General features: G+C 40.6%; 1 protein-coding gene across 1 annotated transcript in view; it reads left to right on the top strand.

The window, feature by feature from the left end:
• Positions 1–24340, top strand: part of LOC309568124 (netrin-1-like) — a 169967-nt gene that overhangs the window by 110100 nt on the left and 35527 nt on the right. The window contains exon 2 of the mRNA XM_082273727.1: positions 19795–20819. Within this exon, the coding sequence (XP_082129853.1) occupies positions 19826–20819 (994 nt within the window). The 5' untranslated portion in view covers positions 19795–19825. The remainder of the gene's footprint in view (positions 1–19794; positions 20820–24340) is intronic.

The following is a 24340-nucleotide window of genomic DNA, read 5'->3' as shown; positions in this document are numbered from 1 at the left end:
TCCCTTCACAGCTGATTTCCCCCATCTTTGATTTTCCAATATGCTCCATACCTATGGAGGTCTGGTAAGCAGCCTCTATAGAGCACTTCTGGTGTTGTGTGCTATCATCTTACACGACAGATAATGACGGGATCTCATTTTTATGGACATTGGGCATAAATTGTCTTTTATTTTACTTATCTGCCATCAACAGATTTATGCTGGCTGCTTTTTTAGTGAATTGTACTTTTTAATGACGAGCACAGATTTTTTTTATTTACATTTCTTATAATTTAAAGGCCTTTAAAATATGAGTTACAATTTGGAAGGTCAGAGAAAGTAAGTGGTTTGCATAAAAAAAAAAAAAACAATTTAGCATTCAGGATTCCTCAATTTCCTGACTGCCTCATCTTTTGAAACCAGTGGCCATTTTCTTTACTTTTCTAATATTATATACTGACCACATGTAAAGCTATAGGGAAAGGTGTTGTCTAGCCACAAATCATGGATGCGGAGCAGTCAGTGGAATGGGGATTGGGGAAATGCAAATGAGTAGCATTTTACATGATAATCTCTTGTCTTGTCATCTCTTGACATAATCTCTCAATAATTGCACTCAAAGAAACTAGTAGATAATTTCAAACCATAACTTTGTCACAAGCAAAGTATGGAGTTTGCCATTTCTGGTCTCCTTCTAAAAAAAGCTAGTTGCCTAGCTGTGCCTAGCTTTAATACTTTAATTCACAGACCCAGAATAAGCATAGTGGACACAAGTGTTTTATAAAAAAATGCAGAACTCTTTACTCTGTACTTGTTCTGACTGAAAAAACTAAATATGAGTATCTGAGCCATGGAACCTCCATCCCCAAATGTAAGGGTCAGCAAAAGAAGTCTACATATTTATTTCTTGAGAGCTGCCTTTTATTAACAATAATCATATTAAATATAGACAATAAAGCTTGCATTGTGCTGTCACAAAACCATTTCCTGCTGTGGAATTCATTCACAAAATGATTTTTTCTGTATCATTGGCTTGGCCTCTTTCCTGGGAATTATAGTTGGCTGTAATATTTTGAAATATTGGAAGAAGGGTAAGAATAGATTGGACTCAATATACAGTACCTATCATTACTATCAGCATGTTTTTGGTCTTATTTAGTACACTAATTTCTCCAAACCTTGTTTATAACTTGGTGTGGTCTCATGGTTGATCGGTAGGGTAGATCTATCATCCTCATGGTGTTGCCCTAAAGTGTTACTAAAGTCTCATTTTAATTTGGTTAAAAATAACAAACCTGTCATACTTACCTACTCTGTGGAGTGGTTTTGCACAAAGCAGCTCTGATCCTCCTCTTCTCATTGGCACTCCTGGCCCCCTCCTCCTGCCAAGTAATCACGCAGTAAGCAGCTTGCTTTGTGGACACCTAAGCCGCTGCTCTGTGTTTCCATTCAGACATGGAGCCGTGGTTTGGCTGTGCCCCCTCTCTTTTCTCATTGGCTAACTGACTTTGATTGACAGCAGTGGGAACCAATAGTGCACACTGCTGTGTCTCAGCCAATCAGGAGGGAGAGCCCTGGACAGCTGAGGCACTCATGCACATTGCAGGATTGAGATGGGGCTCAGGTAAGTATTAGGGGGGCTGCTGCACACAGAAGCTTTTTCATCTTAATGCATAGAATGCATAAAGGCCTCTTTCACACTGGCTTTCTGATCAGGTCCGCCTGTCAGTTCAGGCGGACCTGATTGGATGCTCCATGCACCTTAATGGAGCTGCGGATGTCAGCGGTGACAATTCGGCTGACACCCGCTGCTATCCGATCCGATCCTGTCTGTGAAATCCAGATGAATGGAAACCCTATTTTTAATCCATCTGGAGAATCGTATAGGATCGGGTGAAAATGGACAGGCTGTCTGTTTTCATCTGATCTCCCATACAGGAGAGTGGAGCTCTGACAGGACCATCTCAGCACAGGGAACAGAGACAGAGCTGTCATCCGCCTGCTCAGCGAGGATCGGCGGATCGATCCCCATTGAGCAAAACAGAGTCCGCCAGGTGGAAAGCCTCTGTTCTGCCTTTAAACTTTGATAGTGGAAGCTTAGGGTGCCAAATTAGGTTTTTATACATACATGTTCATGGGCCAGGGAGGTGACAGATGGGCAGCGGGATGCTGGTCCATTGATGTGTATTGAGCTTATCGTGTCGGGCTGCCATTTGGGGGATTTCCATGATATATCCTATTCTTGGCCATCATCTACATCCCGCCGAAATCTACTGAACGCTAGTTGTGCCATATAGGCTTTAATCTTACTACTATTTGGTAAGCAGCTTTATTGTCGGTGGTGGATCACAGCACTTGTGGTGGACTGCACTATTATTTGTTTACCACACCAGTCACCTTATTGATTTATGGACACTTTATAGAAATATTTATTGTGCGCACTATTTATTTTATGGACATATTTTTTTATTGAATACTTATTCATCAATTTATGTAATTTGGATATTCACTTTCATTTTGACACTTTTATTGTTTATATGGTCACATATTCTTAAGAATGATTCATATTTTTTAGCGCAGCTTGTTTAATAAATATGTTTATATTTTTGCCTTCATTTTCAAAGTTTCCACAAAGGTTTAGTGAAAGTTCTTACTATAATTTTGTTACAACATATGTTATTGCTACATCTGTTACTTACTCTAAGCTATTAAAAATAACATCTTTAATTAGGCCCAAAAGGAAAGTGCATATTTTTAACCACCTTTCAAGGCTTATAAATATTTTTCAAATTAATATTTTACATGTTGCAGTACTGTAAGTTGAGCAGTACAAAAATATGTAGGAACATTCGTTTTTGCTTAATCCTTTGCAGTGAAAACAAAATCGGTCACTTAGCTAAAAGCAGGTGTGCGTTTTAGAAATGAATGTCTTTTGCAGTCTCAAATAAATATCTTATGTTCACCGAACCATAGAGAGGATTCACAGCACACTCTGAACCGGACAGTCAGGATCAACAGAGTAAGACACACATGGTGGTGTTCTCTTTGAAGAGTAGGAGAGCTTGTATTATGTGAAACAAATTAGGCATTGGAACAGGATTTGAGAATGGAGAAGGAGGAAGAAGAGAGAAAGCATGTGGCAGCACACCAGCCCAAATATTTTAAATAACCTGAAGCAGCACTTGATTTATGTATTTTCCTCATGCATTGGACAGGTTGTCCCTAAGGGATGTGGAGAACCTACAGCTGGACTTTCATAATGTATAATCTATTTTATTCAACTTTTTTTTAAAGCCAATAGTTTTAAGATCATATTTATTATTTTTAGCATTGCATTCTTGGTAACATAAAGCTGATGTTATTGACGTAATGGAGATACTAATGTCTCATATGTCTTTAAATGGTATTTTTTTTCACTTGAATTAAGGTCATCATCAACTCATACATTATTCTTACTATTCAATCAAAATATGTGCTTGATTGTTTGGAAAAAAATGTGCTTGCATAAATAATCATTTAAATCCTGTAATATTTTATTAATAATAATAATAATATTAATAATAATTTGCTTGGACATAATTTTAAGCATGTTTGATAATAAAAGGAAATTTGACTGTCATTTAGTTTGCTAAACACAGTGTAACACAAACATTTGTCATATTTTTTTTTCACTTTTCTTTTTTGCTTTACAAATTCTGTTTTCACTTTTTCATTCTTCTCTGCATTTCGGTGATGCTGATTTCCTCTAACATCTTTTAGTAACTTCCTATATACTGCATTTCATTAAAAAACAATGGAACAGAGACTATACAATGAGCATCTGTACAGCCTTTTAAAGTCTCCAATAAACAACATAGAATGACAATGCAAAGCATAACTTGGAGACAGGGAAATGCCTACACCAGAACTTTCATGGCAGGATTAACAGGAAATATCTTAATACAAATTGCAGATATTGTATATAGGATTTAAAATTATTTTTCAAAATAGATTACCATATTAAAAAATATATGAAATTTTAGTGAGTCGTTTTCCACGTTTAGGGTGCCTCTCTGTCAGTTCATTTGCCTTCTGGTCTTGTCAGAACTTCAGATTTTAAACAATGAATATTTAATGTCTTTTGGTGCATTATTTAGCTACTATCATATATCAGTGGTTGCAAATGAAATAATATTTTCCCATATATGTTGTTGGTTTCCCTTTTATGACTAGTTTTTTGAGAACTCAAAAAGAAAAATTTATATATATATATATTTTTTTTTTTGCTATTACCAACTAGTGACGAAACTCATTGAAGCCTTACTGCTTTATGGCTGTAGTTAAAAAAATATATATATATTTTTTAAAAATGTTAATTTAATGCTCGAATTCTATTAGTATAAAACCATCTGCTAAAATTACCAATTGGATACCTCCTCCTGGCATGTCTGAGACATACTCTAGGAAAGTATTTCTGTTATATACAGTATGTAGATGCATTTCATGAATAGTAGATGTATATTTTAGTTAAGTAGATCTCTGGATTATTACCAATTGTGGGTACATGATATATTATGAACTTAGGCAAACTATACCAGTATCCCAGAAACATAAAGCAATCTAAATATGCATGCTACAATTTTCATATAACTACTTTGTTAACCACTTCAGCGCCAGAAAGTTTTACCCACTTAATGACCAGGCCATTTTTTGTGATACGGCACTGCGTTAATTAAACTGACAATTGCGTGGTCGTGCAACACTGTTCCCAAATAAAATTGAAGTCTTCCTTTTCCCACAAATAGAGCTTTCTTTTGGTGGTATTTGATCACCTCTGCAGTTTTAATTTTCTGTGCTATGAACAAAAAAGAGCAACAATAAAAGCAAAACAAAACAATATTTTTTACTTTCTGTGTAAAACACATCCAATAAAAAAAATCTAATTTCTTAATCAATTTAGGTCATTATGTATTCTGCTACATACTTTTGGTAAACAAAATTGTAATAAGCGTATATTGATTGGTTTACACAACAGTTATTGCGTCTACAAACTATGGGATATTTTTATGGCATTCTATTTATTTTTTTTTTTTAAGTGATTCCCAGCAATCAATGATTTTTGCGGGACTGCAACATTGCAACGGACAAATCGGACACCTAACTGACGCTTTTGACACTTTTTTGGGCACCAGTGACATTATCACAGTGATCAGGGGTAAAAATATGCACTGTTACTGAACTAATGACACTGGCAGGGAAGGAGTTAACATCAGGGGCGATCAAAGGGTTAAATGTGTGTCTAGGGGGTGCTTGCTAACTGTGTGGGGGTTGCTCCAACTAGGGGAAGACAGAGATCCGTGTTTCTGCTTAGAAAGAACACAGGATCTCCATCTTCTCCCCTATCAGAATGGCAATCTGCCTTGTTTACATAGGCAGACCGCCGTTCTTCCTCTCTTGGGAATGATCGGAGGGGGGGCACCCAGACCCGCTGATTGGCTCCCCCCCTGTCCAATCTGTGCACGAACATGGCTGCAGCTGCGGGCGCGCAACCCCCTAATAGCTATTGCCTGAAATGATGTACAGGTATGTGATTTTGTGAAATAGAGCCGACCTACCGTAGGACATATACGGTAGGCGGTCAGCAATTGCTTAATGAATTCAGTTATTCTTTCAACTATTACACTTTCTTTCTTTTTTGTCTTTCTAAAACAAAATGTGGCCAAAATCTATACAGGACAAAGCCATCTTTTTTGCCAGCCAAAGGCCAAGACTTACTTATCTAATGGCTACGCTGACCCTGTCTGCTCTTATAAAATTATGGGACATGTAAAGCTTCTTGTGTAGATGATTGGATTTGGTCTATAAAATTAGTTCGCAACCTTGCTGTAGAGTGGTGGGAGAGCTAAATAAATGTAAGACCTGGCATGAATATGGACATAATTAAACAGTAGCTTAGTGGTAGTTTCCTAAAGAAAATCGAAATGTTTATTCTTCCTATCAGATCAAAAGAGATATGAAATATGGAATCTATGTATAAATAATTTGCCGTACAGGTGCCTTAAGCATTCAAACAGGTATAATGAATAATCATAGTATTATTTGTAATATCATTATTAGCGCCATCTAGTGGTCATGATGTGGTATTTTTCTAAAATATTGCACAGTGGCCACTAGATGGAGCAGACAATCATAGGAGATAATCATATTACAGCAATATGGTGATCCCTATCTATAAATCTACTATAAATTGTCCATGTAAAATATAATAATTTTCTTAAAACACACAACATTTATTGCAATGGCATAGGTTTATATAGACTCTATTATCGTATAGATGGATACCTTGATTTAATTATGACAATTACAAATTATTTTACCTTAAACTACACTCAATTGTTTGTAGTCATAATATATTTAGAACATATCATTTTCGATTGTAAGCTCTAATGAGCAGGGCCCTCTGATTCCTACTGTATTAGCCACTTAAGCCCCAGAAGATTTTACCCCCTTCCTGACCAGGGCGTATTTTGCGATTTGGCACTGCGTGATTTTAACAGCCAATTGTGCGGTCGTGTGATGCTGTAGCCAAATGAAATTGACGTCCTTTTTATCCCACAAACAGAACTTTCTTTTGGTGGTATTTGATCACCTGTGCGATTTTTTGATCATGCGCTATAAACAAAAAAAGAGCGACAATTTTACAAAAATAACAATATTTTTCAAATTTTTTTATATGAAATTCCCCCCCAAAAAATGTAAAAATCTATTTTTTTTTTAACATTTTAGGCCAACTGTGCACTGTTACTGTAAAAATGACACTGGCAGGGAAGGGGTCAACTTTATTTGAGAAGGAGGGGTTAAGTGTGTCCCTAGGGGTGTGCTTCTAACTGTGATTGGATGTGGCTGTGTGTGTAACAGCAGAGATCTACGGTATTACATAGCGGGACTGTATGATCTGTGCTGTTACACAGGGGAGAATGACAGGCGGCTTTGTTTACATTAGCCGCCTGCCTTTCTCTCGGTGTAACCGACGATCGCGAGTGACCGGCAGACATCGGGTCTGCCGCTCACACGCGTGGGGGGGGTCCGTGAGCGAGCGGGAGCGGCGCGCGCTCTTTCCCTAGAGCCTCACAGGCGAGTGAAATACTACTATGTCACTTTGCCTGTGAGGGGCTGACTGCCGACGTAAATCGGTCGTTAGGCAGTGGGCAAGTGGTTAATGTGTATTGTATTTGTACTATCTACCCTCAAGTAGTGAAGCGCTGCGTATACTGTCGGCACTATATAAATCCTATATAATAATAATAATTGTGTCTGTAAATACATCTTCATTTAGCCTTTTGCTCCCATAAATACACCCTCTAACTTTCATCATTCCATTCCAGATGACTACTCTTTGAGACCATGCAAACCAATATACCCTTTTAATACAATGGAGTGTACTGAAAGAATAATAAAATGTACAGGGGCTATGTAACCTTTCCACAAATCCACGCTGAGATATACACCAATCATGGATTTGCCAATCAATGTTCAATATTTCCATAATTTTTGAGTGAACTGTCTGAACGCCATTAGTAAATCAGCCCACTTTTAATTTTTCACTGTGTATGCTGAAATGCAATATAGTGTGTGTGCAAATAGGGGGGGGGGATGAGGATAGAAGATATTCAAAATTTAGGAGCACTAAGATACTTTTCTGCAAACTGGAATAAGTTGCCAAAGTTAAAAAATGAATATACTTGAAAAGTTAAACAAAAGAAAAAAAAACAACATACAGAATATCTATTGCAGTCAAGCAGCTGGAAAGATAATGTTAAACAGAAAGCAATTGCAGCCCATACGCTTGTGCAACTGGACTAATTCTGTCCGTGCCTGCTCCGTGAAGACAAACTTTATGTCTGTCATCACATGCCCATTAAACCCCTATCTGTGTATCACACAAAAAAAATCCACCGCCAGATTCCGAACAAATTAATTGCCAAGCTTGGGACGGAGGAAAGAGCTGTCAGTGAAATGCTCCTGTTTTGTTTGTTGGTAAACTTTCTCAGGATGTGGCAAGATAATCCAACTTACATGATTAAACGTGGAGCTGCTGCTACAAGATGTTCTTTCAGCACTTTACATTCAGAGGGAATACACGTCTCGCTCTTTGGCAGATGAACATGTCCTATGCTGGGACAATGAGCCCACAGTGCTACTTACTGGCTAGAGCTGAAAGTAAGATTTAACTAGAGTATTAACATTGCAGAATATGAACTGCAATGTGTGCTCTTCTATTTATGTGTTCTTTTTTTTCTCCATAAAAATGTATGTCTGGATGTATTACATAATAGTAATAAAACATTATAGGAAATAAAAGTGGTGGACACAAAAATGTTCTTGCTTAACCACCTAAGGACCAGCCCTTTTTCTCACACTTGTTGTTTACAAGTTAAAATCTGTATTTTTTTGCTAGAAAATTACTTAGAACCCCCAAGCATATATATATATATATATATATATATATATATATATATATATATATATATACATATATATATATATATATATATATATAAAATATATATATATATATATTTTTTTAGCGGAGACCCTAGAGAATAAAATGGAGATCGTTGAAATAGTTTATGTTACACCGTATTTGCGCGGCGGTCTTACAATCAAATTTTTAAAATTTAAAAATAGGAAAACAGTAAAGCTAGCCCAATTTTTTCCTATAATGTAAAAGAGAATGTTATGCCAAGTAAAATGTTACCTAACATGTCATGCTTCAAAATTGCGCACGCTCGTGGAATGGAGACAAACTTTGGTACTTAACAATCTCCACAGGCAACACTTGTGTCTACAGGTTTTCAGTTTAGAGTAAGGGAGGAGGTCTGGAGCTAGAATTATTGCTCTCACTCTAACGATCGCAGCGACACTTTACATGTGTGGTTTGAACACCATTTACATATGTGGGCGCGACTTGCGTATGAGTTTTCTTCTACGCGCAAGCTCGGAGGGATGGGGCGCTTTACATTTTTTTCTATCTTATTTCTTATTTATTTATTTTTTCTGTTATTTTTTATTTTTACACTGTTCCTTAAAAAAAAAAAAAAAAAAAAAAAATTTGATCACCTTTATTCCTATTACAATCAATGTAAACATCTCTTGTAATAGAAATAAGCAGGGCAGGTCCTCTTTAACCACTTATGCCCCGGAGGATTTGGCTGCTCAAACACCAGGGCCTATTTTGCGATTCGGCACTGCGTGAATTTAACGGACAATTTAACGGACAATTTAACGGACAATTGCGCGGTCGTGTGACACTGTACCCAAACGAAATGAATGTCCTTTTTTTCCCACAAACAGAGCTTTCTTTTGGTGGTGTTTGATCACCTGTGCGATTTTTACTTTTTGCACTATAAACAAAAAAAGAGCGGCAATTTTGAAAAAATAACAATATTTTTCACAACGAGTAATGGCGGCGATCTGCCATTTTTTTTGTGGGACTGCGACATTGCGGCGGACAGATCTGACCCTTGACTGACATTTTTGACACTTTTGGGGGTACCAGTGACATTACTACAGTAATCAGTGCTATACATATGCACTGTTACTGTAAAAATTACACTGGGAGGGAAGGGGTTAACTTTATTGGAGAGGGAGGGGTTAAGTGTGTCCCTAGGGGCGTGCTTCTAACTGTGATTGGATGTGGCTGTTTGTGTAACAGCACAGAGAAACGGTCCTACATAGCAGGACCGTATGATCTGTGCGATCGCGAGTGACTGGCGGACATCGGGTCTGCCGGTCACACGTGCGGGCTTCTTAGGGAACGAGCGGGGGTGGGAGCGCGCCTCTGGTGGAGCGCGCTCGTCCCCTATTGGCTCCGCCGCTGTATATAGTCGGGTGGCGGTCGGCAAGTGGTAAATAAAAATACATTGCTTAAGCTTTAATCCCATCCGATCACCTTCATTTCAAGACTGTGGCACAGCCTTGGTAATGTCTTCAACTGTACAACAATTTGTTTTCATACCTAGGTAGCCTTATGGCATCATTTAGACTTCTGTTTACTAGCATGTTATTACTTTTAAACATTAGCCAAAATAAAGATGATAATATTGCCTTGTATCTAGTTATGGTTCTAAAAAAGTTTAGGTGTTTATAAAACAATACTGCAGTTTTAATAAATCAACTACATTATTTGTAGATGCACATCCAGTACTTGTAAAATGATATACAATTTGTCCACATATGATACACAGGTGGGTGGGACTGCTTGGGGGAGCTGCAAAAATGAGAGAGGCATACACTGTGAGCAGATTAAATTTTAACATGATCATATTAACTTTTCGGTTGTTATAAGGATTTTTGTTCACTGAACACACGGTAGGGTTCAGTATGAGTAAGTAAAGTGTATTAAAGGCTAAGTTTACCTTCAGGGAAAAAATAATAAATGCACATATTTTTTTGCTGGAAAAAAAATGTGCATTTATTATTTTTCCTGCAGGAGTCTGCAAAGCATGGTACCCAATATCAATGGATCGGGGGGGGGGGGGGGGTAACATGTCAGTCTCCTGAAGACACAGCCTCTAGGTTTTTTTTTTCCCTTAGCTAATTTACACTAAATGTACAATAAGGCTTCAAAGGCTAATTTCACTTTTATGGAAAAAATAATAAATGCACATATTTTTGCAGGACACAAATGTGCATTTATTATAATCTACAGCAGGAGCTGGCAAAACATTGCAGATGTGTCTTCCAGCTTTCTGCCCATTCCTCCATACAGGCTTTCAGTTGGAAAGCTGAAGGAAGTATCAAAGGTCAATAAGTACACAGTTGAGAAAAGTGAAAAGATAGCGCTGGACCCAAAGGGTTATCTTACTGGTATTGTTAACTTAAGGCAGCCCTTTTCAACCAGGGTGCTCAGGCACCCTGGGGTGCCTTGAGGTTTCTTCAGGGGTGCCTTGGCAAAATGCCTAAAAATTGCCCAAAAATTGTTTACAAGCTGGCGTGTGGATAAAGGCTGCTTTTTAGTTATGCAATGATCACAAGATTTCATTGTGCACCATTACAACCTTCAAGCTGCCGGCGACACTCAATGGCGTCATCAGTTGATAAGAAGGATGTCAGATGCCTGCATAGCATCCTTGTTTGACCCTCCCCTGCCCCTCTTCATCAGCGGTGGGGTCACATTAGCTGAATGATGGAGAAATATTGGAAAATTAGTCAGTAACAGTTTACAAAAGTGCATTTGCTTTGGAAGAATAAATCACCTCTAATGTTGGGTGTCCTACTTGGACTAGTGGATGTTTCTGCATTACGTAAAACTGTTGAAATAGTTTTTACATTTTAGAATGGGGTTCCCCAAATCTGTGCCTCGAGATTGTCCATAATTTTTAAAGGGTGCTTTGTCTGAACAAAGGTTGAGAAACACTGTCTTAAGGTATCGATGTTGGATGTTGGTGTAAATTACCTGGTTCCTGGGCAGGCAGCTTCTACACTCTAGAGCAGTGGTCCTCAACTCCGGTCCTCAGGGCCCACTAACAGGCCAGATTTTAAGTATTACCTTGGGGAGATGCAGACTAGAGTACTGCAATCACTGAGCAGCAAATTATATCACCTGGGATGTATTTCAGTTATCTTGCAAACCTGGTCTGTTAGTGGGCCCTGAGGACCAGGGTTGAGGACCAAGGCCCTGGAGCACCAGGACAATGGAAACGCCCACAAATTGACCCCATTTTGAAAAGCAAACACCCCAACGTATATTTTATAAGGCATGGGCTGCATAAAGGTACTCTAATATAGGTACCCGGGTAATCTAAGGCAGTGTTCCTGAACTCCGGACCTTGGGGCCCACTAACAGGCCAGATTTTAAGTATTACCTTGGGGAGATGCAGACAAGAATACTGCAATCACTGAGCAGCAAATGAGATCACCTGTGATGTAGTTTAGTTATCTTGCAAACCTGGCCTGCTAGTGGGCCCTGAGGAACGGAGTTGAGGACCACTGCTCTAGAGGGTCTCCACAGTCTCCTTGGCTTGTAGTGTAATGTAACAAGAATTGAAATTAAAGCGCCGCACCACTGCTTAGAGGTCCAGATACAAGTTTATTCCATTAAAAGTCAGGGATACAATCCAAAAAAGTAGGCTACGGTTTTGGATTGTACATCTTATCAGAAATAAAGTTGTGTGGCACTTCAATTTCAATTCTTGTTATATTACAAGAGCGTAGTGGCAGATGGGGCAGATCCCTGTTAATGAATGATGCAGTTTTGTGAGTGGAGCCTAGGATGGGAGAAGGGGGGTGCTAGAACACATTACTTATCCTTTAAGATGCAAGTAAGCTGATTCTCCTTTTGCACTTAAAGTTGTCATTTAAATTAGAATAAATTATTACAATAAAAAAACATGTGCAAAAAGATATCCAGACAACTTAGAATTGCGTTTTCTTCTTGATCTGTGGTATGACACTGATACAAATTTATAGATAGATATTTTGAACAGCTTGAATAAATGAGCGCTATGAAAAATAAGAATATATAACTGTAACACTGACATGGGCCATAAACGAATAGTCATAACTAATTAAACTTATCATTGGGCAGATACAACTACAACAAGTGTGTCTACATCAGGCATGGTTGAATCACATTTCTTGTAAGATCCTTTCTTGTAAGCTCCAATATCAAGTATCATTACTATGTCATTATCATCAACAATCTTTGTTTTTTAAAATCTGATAACTGCAGGCTTAGCACTGATTGGCATGAGGAGTAATAGCTTCTATTTTTGTAACTCAGATATATAGTAGTGTTAAACTTCCCATAAACATGAGATGATTTTGATTGAGTTGGGCGACAGTCATTTCGATAGGTAGCTGCAGAAAGTCCCAAGCAACAAATCTTGGAAAGAAAATAATTGGACAAGTTAGAGAACATTGTCCAATCACTGTTATTCCCTTGGGATAAACTGGTACTTGGACTGTCAGCAGCATGCCTCCTACTTGTGTAAAGCAAAGAGAGAAAAACACTCATCAACCTAATCTTGTAATTCATTTTCTTAAACCAGTCAAGAATTTTGATTGCACAATTTGACAGGCAGGCAGTAAAAAAAGAGCTTACATATAACTAAATTGAACATTAAACATATTATGATGAAAAATCAAAAACTAAATTGCTTTCAGTTAAGGTTGAAATCACAACTGAGAGCGTGTTGTTGCTGAAAATACTGGAATCTTGAGAATCGCTAGTATAGGGAATAGAAGATTATGTTGTTTACTGATAATGACCTCATTCAAAGATAGAACACTTTATCTTTAGGTTATCATTGATTAATAATTAACGTTCTCTTTTGAACTGCTGTCACATTACATTAAGGTTGACAAGAGGTCTGTGTTTTTTGAACAATAGAGACTTGGAGATTGGTTACTAGACAGGATCTCATCAAGGCATGGATGTCAGATAACATTATTGTGTCTAATGAGTTTGGAAGGCTGCTCCATAAGAATTCACACATTTACATTCCTTTAATATTTGGCCAGTAAATTTCACACCAGAATGTGAATATACACACTGTTTGCGCTGGAAAGCATGTGAAAAAGAAAAGTAAAATAGTGTGAAGAAACGTGGATAAAACGAAATAATGCCAAACAAAGCTTTCAGTTAGTACTGAAGTGTAGAAGATGGATAAACAATGCTCCTGGCAAATTGACTACTTTCCTTAAGTCATTGCACAGGATATGTGCCAAAAAAAGTTACGGTATATACAATTCATACATATATTTTAGTAGGCATGCAATAGTATGAGGTTACATTCAAACCAAACATGGCAGTAAAGCAGTGCAGACAGTGCAGCATGGTAACCTAGTATAAACAAGCAAACTATCTTTACAAAATTCAACTGACTCTTTTGGGCTAGAGGAACTTTCTTTACTGAGCACTAGGGATGATCGATCTTTTGAAAAGTTCGGTTCGACCAGAACACCTGAAACTTCCCGAAAGTTTGGGTCCGGATTCCAGAACCCCATTGAAATCAATGGGACCCGAACTTCGGTAATCAAAAAACACCATTTTGAAGCCCTAAAACCCAATAAATGCCCCTAAAAAGTGCCTAGGGTTCTGGGTCATGCCCCAGGGACTATTAATCACACAAAAAAAAGTTCTTAAAAATTGTCGTTTTGATAGAGAGCCAATTATTGAAAACATTATTGAAAAAAAAATGAGATTTAGTGTCTGGGGGGTCTAAAAAGTGTACCTGTGAAGTTTCAGCTCTGTAGCATGTCCAGAACCAGAAAAAAAAGTTTGTTTGTATTAGAATTGCAGTAGAGCAGGCATAGGGCTCCGCAATTTTCACACCCGGCCGTTTTTGTTGCAGGCGTTTATTGGGCTTTTTTTGTGGACGTCTTTGGAGGCAGGCATTACAACTGAACTTCTGTGTAGGGGTATATATACACACACACATATATGTATATATACACATGTATATATACACATACACACATATAGGTGTGAAAGTAGCAGAACCTTATGCCTGCGCTAATGAAATTATTTGCAGGGATGTGGCTCCGCTCCTACCACACCTATATGTGCATATGTGTATATATACATATATATATATGTGTGTGTGTATATATACCCCTATACCCCTAAACATATATATAAGTTCAGATGTTATGCCCGCCTGCCCACCTCTGTGTTTTTGTTGCAGGCGTTTTTTTGGGCATTTTTTGGGCGTCTTTGGAGGCAGGCATAACATCTGAACTTCTGTATAGGGGTATATATACACACACACACACACACACATATATATATATATATATATATATATATATATATATATATATATATATACACACATACACATATATAGGTGTGATAGGAGCGGAGCCACATCCCTGCAAATAATTTCATTAGCGCAGGCATAAGGTTCTGCTACTTTCACACCTATATGTGTGTATGTGTATATATACATATATGTGTGTGTGTATATATACCCCTACACAGAAGTTCAGATGTCATGCCTGCCTCCAAAGACGTCCACAAAAAAGCCCAATAAACGCCTGCAAAAAAAAACAGCCAGGTGTGAAAGTAGCGGAGCCATATCCCTGCTCTACTGCAATTCTAATACAAACAATCTTTTTTCTATGGCGGTCACCCTGACATGGAAGGGTTTGGTCACCCTGCCATAGCAGTCAGAGTCAGTTCACCCTACACTACACTACAGTTACCTGGCACTTAACACTTTCTCTACAGAAACTAGATTATTGAATCTAACTATTGTGGAAAATAGTACCCTAACTACACTAGATATCCCTTTCCTCACACTAATAATTGCTAAATGACACTTTGAAGCAGGAGTAACACAAATCCCCTGTATTACAGTGCTAGAGATTTGGCGGCGATATCTTATATACTGGGGGGCGTATTCACTACTGATTGGCCTCTGGACCCCCTAGTCACTCCAACTACATTCCTAGCATCCTCCTGCCCCCTCAATTGGCTTTTACTAATGGTTCTGGTCCAATCACAGGCTTTTAAAGCCCAGTTCCTGTCCCATTGCATTTTGGTCGGTTCTGGTTGACGAATTCCGAACTTTTTCCGCAAAAAGTTCGGAATTCGGACGAATTTCGAACAGTCAATGTTCGGGTTGAACTGTTTGATCATCCCTACTGAACACGCCTGCTAATGTCACAGAGAGATAGTTCTTGCACAAATATAGACTTCTTGTGTGCCATGTAGCAGGTAAAGTATGTTTAAGACCCCATTTACACTGCTGAAAAAAATTAAAGGAACACTTAGGAAACACATCAGATCTCAATGGGGAAAAAAATCATACTGGATATCTATACTGCTATGGACTGGGTAATGTGTTAGAATCAAAAGGATGCCACATCGTTTGATGAAAATTAAAATTAAAAAACCTACAGAGGGCTGAAATCAACGACAACCGAAAAAATCAAAGTGAAAAAATGATGCAGCAAGCTAGTCCATTTTGCTGAAATTTAATTGAAGCAACACAAAATGGTACTCAGTAGTTTGTATAGCCCCCAAGTGCTTGTATGCATGCCTGAAAATGTCCGGGCATGCTCCTAATGAGACAATGGGTGGTGCCCTGTGGTATTTCCCCCCAAATCTGGACCAGGGCATCACTGAGCTCTTAAACAGACTGAGGTGCAACCTGGCGGTGTCCGATGGACCGAAACATAATGTCTATTGAATTTAGGTCAGGCGAGCATGGGGGCCATTTAGTGGCATCAACTCCTTCATTTTCCAGGACCTGGCTGCATACTCTCACCACATAAGGCAGGCCATTGTTGTGCACTAGAAGGAACCCAGGATCCACTGCACCAGCGTAGGGTTTGTTAATGGGTCCAAGGATTTCATCCCGATTTCTTTTTTTTTTTTTCTCAATATAAAACTTTTATTCATGAAAATTAACAAACAAGTAAAAGTATGCATTACAATAGTAAAGTGCATGTTAAGTTCAGACATTTTGTTCAGTAACATTCAGGAAAGACTGATGAACATTCACATACGGCATCTACAATCCAGTCTCAATGAGAAGGTGTGAGATGCATAAATGAAAACAAACTTGCATATAAATTTCCAGATGTATACACTTTATAAGTATATAGTCTATAAAGAGGAGTGTAAATCGGTTACTGTTGTGATATTATCAAGCAGACGAGTCACATGGCGTGGCTCGTCCATATAACAAAGAGAGAATATAAAAAGGGAAGAAAAAGAAAGATTAGAAATGAAGGATATAAAGGAGTGAGAAGTAGAGATATTAGAAGAAATGGGACGGGGTGGGAAGGGAATAGGGTGTGGGGTAGGGGTGGGGTAAAAGTTGTTAACGTGTCCAAGTTTGAGTGAATGACCTATCAAGTCTTATTGAGCTGCCATAAGGTCTTTGTACTCTGATGAGACCATAAATGTTTGCCAGTGGGACCACATTTTTTGAAAGATATCGTTTCTCTCCAGTTTTATAGCCAAAGTCTCCTCCATCTCATATATGTAGCCAACCCTGGCCAGCCAGTCTTTTGTCGTGTTCATCCCGATTTCTAATGGCAGTCAGGGTACCATTGTCTAGCCTTTAGAGGTCTGTGCATCCCTCCATAGATATGCCTCCCAGATCATCACTGACCCACCACCAAACCAGTCCTGCGGAATTATGTTACAGGCAGAATAACGTTCTCCACTGCTTCTCCAGTACCTTTCACATCTGTCACATGTGCTCAGGGTGAACCTGCTCTCATCTGTGAAAAGCACAAGGCGCCAGTGGCGAACCTGCCAATTCTGGTGTTCAATGGCAAATGCCAATCAAGCTCCACGATGCCAAGCAGTGAGCACAGAGTCCACTAGAGGATGTCTATAAAGTTTGTTTCTGATTATTTAGACATTCACACCAGTGGCCTGCTGGAGGTAATTTTGTAGGGCCCTTGCATTGCTCATTCTGTTCCTCCTTGCACAAAGGAGCAGATACACATCCTGCTGATGGGTTAAGGGCCTTCTACGGCCCCATCCAGCTCTCCTAGAGTAACTGGCTGTCTCCTGGAATCTCCTCCATGCTCTTGAGACTGTACTGGGAGACACAGCAAACTCTCTGGCAATGGCACATATTGATGTGCCATCCTGGAGGAGTTGGACTGCCTGTGCAGCCTCTATTGGGTCCAGGTATCACCTCATGCTATCAGTAGTGACACTGACCCTAGCCAAATGCAAAATTAGTGAAAAACAGTCTGAAAAAATAAGTAGGAAAAAACATTTCAGTGGCCTCCACCTGTAAAACCATTTCTGTTTTGGGGGTTTTGTTATTGTCCATCTAGTGTATCTTTTGTTAATTTCATAAACACCAAAACAGCTGAAACTGGTTAACAACCCCCTGCTACTTAACTGACCAGATCAATATCCCAGGAGTTGAATTGACTTGATGTGGTACTCTGATTAAAAAGTGTTCCATTCTTTTTTTTGAGCAGTGCATACCATCCATACTGTAGGGGGTAACATCGTCATCCCTCAGATGAGATCCTGGGCATTGCTGAGCACCTAAAATATTCTGAGAAGACGCTCCAGTGCAGAAGCATGTTCTAAATTTCAAATACTCAGGATGACCCAGGATCTTAAAAAAATGGTGATGTCACCTTTACCTGGGCACTATGGGTGGAAGCCAGGAGAAGGTTTTTCTTCCTCACAGACATTTTTTTTTTCCTTTTCCTACATAGTTTTGAAATTGTAAGGGGCCATAAAAACTGAATGTTGCATTTTAAGGGACGCTTTAAGGAAGAAATGGCAGTACAGCAGCGTTCACTTCTTACACTGGAAATAATGCCAAATTGCACATGATACTGAGAGCAATAAAGCAGTAATCTCTCTACTGTGACCTGAAAGTAGCAACTTAATCATGGTTAATTGGCTACAATGGGTGGTTCAGAGAGGATGATGGTATGACCGACTAATCTAAAAGCAAAAGCACACATGGAAGGAAAATGGTGAAAGTCAAGATAGTGTTGGTTGCTAATATTCTGCAAATAGTATGCCCATTCGTGTCAATACATACTATGTACAATGTTGACTTTAATATATTAGTTTACAAATTTGAGCATATTCTTTAGAAAATACAAAGATATGGGGGTTCATTCACTAAAACTGGAGAATGTAAAATATGGTGCAGCTGTGCATGGTTGCCAATGAGCATCTAACTTCAGCTTTTTCAATTAACTGCTTTAAGACTGCCCGCCGCACATTTACTGTGGCAGGCAGCCTCTCCTGTGGGAACCGACGTAGTCTTACGTCGGTCGCGCACATGGTGCTGGGGGGGGGGGGGGGTGAGCGTGCGCTGCCGTTGGTGCGCTCCCGCCCCTCATTAGGCAGCGGCCATGATTGCTGCCGGGCACCCGCGATCACTCCCCGCTGAGAGAGAGAACGACAGTCTGCTGTTGTAAACACAGCAGACCATTGTTCTCTCTGAAATGATCACAGAATACCTGTGATCCTGCTATACAGGATCAAAGGTCTCTATGATCATTTCACAAGCCCATCCCCCATACAGTTAGTAAACACTCCCCTAGGCTCATACTTAACCCATTTATCACTCCTAGGTTAACCCCTTTCCTGCCAATGTCATTATTATAGTAACAGTGCATATATTTAGCACTGATTATTGTAGTAATTTCACTGGTCCCCCCAAAAGTGTCAAAAATGTCAGTTAGGGGTCTGAACTGTCCACCAAATTGTCGCAGTCCTGCTAAAAATTATAGGATTAAAAAAATAGATTTTTACATTTTTTGGAATGTTATATAGCAGAATGTGAAAAATATAGTTTTTTTTCCAGAAATGTTGCGGTTTTTTGTTTATAGCACAAAAAAAAAATCACATAGGTGATCAAATACCACCAAAATAAAGCTCTATTTGTGGGAAAAAAAAGGACATCAATTTTATTTCGTTACAGCATTGCATGATTGCACAATTTTCCATTAAAATAACGCAGTGCTGAATCACAAAAAATGGCCTGGTCATTAAGGGGGCAAATCCTTCCGGTCCAGAAGTGGTTAAGCTATGATAAAAAACCTGGAAGCTGATTGGTTTCTATGCAGAGCTGCACCAGATTTTGCACTCTCCAGTTTTAGTAATTCAACCCCATGGCTTCATGCGCAATACCTTCCATTTTTTATTTCCCACATAATTTTGTATTATTTTGGTTATATAAATTCTAAGAAACTCTGCAAGTAAATGAAAATATATGACAATATATGAAGTGTAGCCTTGTAATCTGTTGAGTATATTTATTAAATATATAAATCCTACTTTAGTTTTTTATTACATAATTAATATTGTTTTTTTTTTTCTTTAAGGTAATGTTTCCAACATCCTGATTGTTCTGTCATGCCTCGAATATTGTGGGGTTTTCTTCCTTTTTATATAATCTCCTTGCTGTGCCTAGTGCCCAAGGGACAGGAAAGCAATTCCAACAAAACTTCAACCCACCGTGGGACTCCAGATGGCCCCTGCTTGGATGCCAAACAGAGGCCGAAGTACTGCATCCCTGATTTTATCAATGTGGCTCTTGGACAAGAGGTGATCACCTCCAGCACTTGTGGACGAACACCACAAAAACTGTGTTATTTTCTAGACTCTACAAACGTGACATCACGCCGATGTCAGCTTTGTGACCAGAAAAAACCTGATACTTCTTACCCACCTTTATATATGACTGACACAGATGCTCAAACATGCTGGAGGTCAGAAAGTGGTTTAACATTTCCACAAAATGTGACATTGACCTTACCATTGGGGCGTAGATTTGAGCTTGTTTATGTCAGCTTGCGTTTCTGTTCCCCCCGTCCTGATTCTATGGCAATTTATAAATCCATGGACCATGGAAAGACTTGGATTCCTTTCCAGTTTTACTCTACTCATTGCCGTCGTGTTTATGACCAAGCTACTACTAGTGCCATTACAAAACCCATGCAGCATGAAGCCACTTGTACAGATTTCCAAACAGGAGTTAAACCTCTCACTAAAGGACTTGTAGCCTTCATGCCATTGGCTGGTCGCCCATCAGCTCGTAGATTTGAATACAGTCCAGTTCTACAAGATTGGGTGACTGCTACAGATATCCGCATAGTCTTTAACCGTCTTCACCATGGCAAGAAGTTGGGCATCCGTAGGAAGACTGCTTTTTATGGAGTTTCTGAACTTCAGGTTGGTGGAAGGTGTAAATGCAATGGTCATGCTTCCCGTTGTACTGCTACAAAGGACGGACTTATGTGTGACTGTCAACATAACACTATTGGTCCAGAATGCGATGCTTGCAAGCCTTTTTTTTATGATAGGCCCTGGCAAAGAGCAACACCAAGTAATGCACATGAATGTGTGGGTAAGCGGAGAAGTTTTATTAACATTTATTAAAAGTACACTTACTAGAGTAAATATTTTGTTATATATGAGCAATGACATTTATCTGCCTACTTCTATATGTCTAGTTTTAAACGTGTCTAATTTGCAGCAACAAGTACATGCAAATGTAAAATGCCTTAAAAATCACAAAAGATGATCATTGTTTGAATTCAACAAGAAAAACTGAACAGTAGGGGGTGAGCAAATCAGGCCAGGATTAATTGGCAATGGGTTCCATGTAACCCAAACCTAAAGTGGTTATAAACCCTCACATATACCACGTGAAGTGAAAAGACTCAGATGATACACAGAGATTAAACCAATCCTCCTATATACTGTAAGTTTTACTTTTTATCTTTAGTCTTCTCCTTTTTTACATCCCTTCAAAAGTGTTGAATTTAGATAAAGTCGTACTTCATCTGTCAGGAGCACAGTGGAGGGGGTGGGGAGCTGCAATTAGAGCTCTTGTACAGTGTATGAAAGATGATTGGAGGAGAGGAACACACCCCCTTCACACACGCCACAAGAATGAAGGAATGATGCAGAGATGTGTTGTGAGCAGACAAGCTGTGTGCTGAGCTCCCTACCCTATCACCATTTTATCTCTGGTGTCAGGATAATTTGTCAGAAGTGACACATGCTGATAACAGAGAAATGAAGCACCAGAGAGAAATGAAACGTCGAGCTTTGGAGAGAAACCAGTACACTACACTACAGATATACAGTCTTTGCTTTGTTCAGATTTCATGACTAGGGTTGAGCGGACACCTAGATGTCCGTGTTCGACGGGTTCGGCCGAACTTTAAAAAAAAGTCCGGGTCCGTGTCCCGGACTTTTACCGAACTTTTCCCGGACACCGAACCCCATTGAAGTCAATGGGGACCCGAACTTTAAGGCACTAAAATGGCTCTAAAACACCAAAGGAAAGGGCTAGAGTGCTGCAAATGGCAGCAAAACATAATTAAGAGCATGGCAAGTGCTCTGCAAACAAATGTGGATAGGGAAATAACTTAAAACAACAAAAAAAAACCAGAAAAATAAAACAATGTTCTTCTTCATCTCTGAAGGACGAGGCCCATATGGAGTAGGAGGGAGGTTGAGGTGGTGGTGGATGTGGCGGTGACATAGGCATGCGCACAGGGTGTGCCGGGTGTGCCTGGGCACACCCTAATCACCTAGGGCACATAGCATTGCCAGTGAGGAGATGGGAAAGATCTCCCTCGGACCTGCTCTGCTCTATTTCTCTTTGCCTACAGGTACATGGCCCCGATACATTACTCTCCCTGCTGGCAAACACATGCATGTGTATTTCAACTTTGGGGTGCACACCTTAATGCAATAGGCTGCGCACACCTATGGGCGGTGTAGGTGGAAGCGGCGGTGGAGGAGGACCAGGGCCGGATTAAGAGCATCATGGGCTTGGTGCTGAGGATTTTGAAGGGCCTTAAGGGCCGTGCCTTGCCATGCACCCAGAGGAGGAAGGGTGCAGCCATGCATGCCTAATTCAACATGGGATGCTGTCTCTGAAGCCCATAAACACATCCATGCATCGGCAACTGTCCCTCCTTGTCCGGCCTTCGCGCTGTGTGGGGAGGTTCTGAGGGTGCTGCCTGGGGAAGCGAGCATAGAAGCCAGACTTCTGTGTTTACAAGTGACAGAAGAGCGGTAACAGTGAATATGGCCAACCCGGGGCCTATATAAAAGGTAGGGGCCTGGAGCTGCAGCTCCAATAGCCCCTACGTTAATCTGGCCCTGAGGAGGAGGACGAGGTAGCCAACACTGCTTCTTTTCACAAATTTTAAATGAGGGTACACCCCAAAAGAGTGAGAAAGAGCAAAAATGGAACAATGGGTGGGTAAGGTCGGTATCCATTGCTATTCTGCATAAGGTACGGAAAAGTCCCGTGGGATCCATGCCTGGTTCATTTTAATGACCGTGAGCTTGTCCACATTGTCTCTGGACAGGCGGCTGCGCTTGTCTGTTATAACGCCCCCAGCCGTGCTAAATACCCGTTCAGATAATACACTGGCTGCAGGGCACGCCAGCACCTCCAAGGCGTAAAGGGCAAGCTCAGGCCATGTGCCCAATTTGGAGACCCAGAAGTTGAAGGGGGCAGACCCCTCATTCACTACATGTAGGCGTGTGCACACATACTGCTCCACCATGTTGGTAAAATGCTGCCTCCTGCTAAGACGTTCCATCTGAGCTGCTGGTGCTGCTGTTTGTTGTGGCGTGCTGACAAAGCTTTTCCACATTTCCGCCATGCTAACCCTGCCTTCTGAGGTGCTGGCGGTGCCCTGGTTGCGTTGGCGACCTCCTCCTCCTCCTCTGCCTTGTGCTTCCACTGTGGCCCCGCTGTCAGATGGGAATGCCAGCAGCATGGCGTCTACCATCGTGCGCTTGTACTCGCGCATCTTGCGATCGCGCTCCAGTGAGTGAATTAAGGACGGTACGTTGTCCTTGTAACGGGGATCCAGCAGCGTGGCCACCCAGTAATCAGCACAAGTTAGAATGTGGGCAACTCGGCGGTCGTTGTGGAGACACTGCAGCATGTAATCGCTCATGTGTGCCAGGCTGCCCAGAGGCAACGAAAGGCTGTCCTCTGTGGGAGGTGTATCGTCCGTGTCCTCTGTATCCTCCCAGCCACGCACCAGTGATGGCCATGAGCTGGCCTTGGCGCCACCCTGCTGTGAACATGGTTCCATCTCCTCCTCCAGCTCCTCCTCCTCCTCATCCTCCTCATCCTCCAGAACTGTGCCCCTGCTGGACAATTGTGTCCCTGGCGTTTGTGTGTGCAGGAACCCACCCTCGGAGCCCCTTGCGAATGACTGCCCTGAAAGCCTTGGAAATGTTACCTCTTCATCCTCCTCCTCCTCATCCTGTGCCACATCCTCTTCCATCATCGCCCGAATTGTTTTTTCAAGGAGGCATAGAAGTGGGATAGTTAAGCTGAGAACGGCGTCATTGCCACTGGCCATGTTGGAGGAGTACTCAAAACAGCGCAACAAGGCACACAGGTCTCGCATGGAGGCCCAGTTATTGGTGGTGAAGTGGTGCTGTTCCGCAGAGCGACTCACGCGTGCGTGCTGCAGCTGAAACTCCACTATGGAATGCTGCTGCTCGCACAGTCTTTCCAGCATGTGCAAGGTGGAGTTCCACCTTGTGGGCACGTCACATATGAGGCGGTGAGCGGGAAGGCCGAAGTTATGCTGCAGCGCTGCCAGGCGAGCAGCAGCAGGGTGAGAACGCCGAATGTGCGCACAAACGGCCCGCACTTTCTGCAGCAGCTCTGACATATCGGGGTCGTTTTTAAAGGAACCTCTGCACCACCAAATTCAGCACATGCGCCAGGCAAGGGATGTGCGTCAAACCGGCTAGGCCCAGAGCTGCTATGAGATTTCGCCCAGGCCGGGCTTGAGGCTCGCTGGCAGCAACCACTCATTTATCTGCTGTTCCATGCTCCTCCACAACTCCTGCGCGGTGTGTGGTTTGTCCCCCAAA

Source organism: Pelophylax lessonae (genome assembly GCF_965119305.1).
Source record: "Pelophylax lessonae genome assembly, chromosome: 12".
Taxonomy (NCBI): Eukaryota; Metazoa; Chordata; class Amphibia; order Anura; family Ranidae; genus Pelophylax; species Pelophylax lessonae.
The sequence above is the reverse complement of the archived record's forward strand: the minus strand, read 5'-3'. Positions and strand labels throughout refer to the sequence as shown.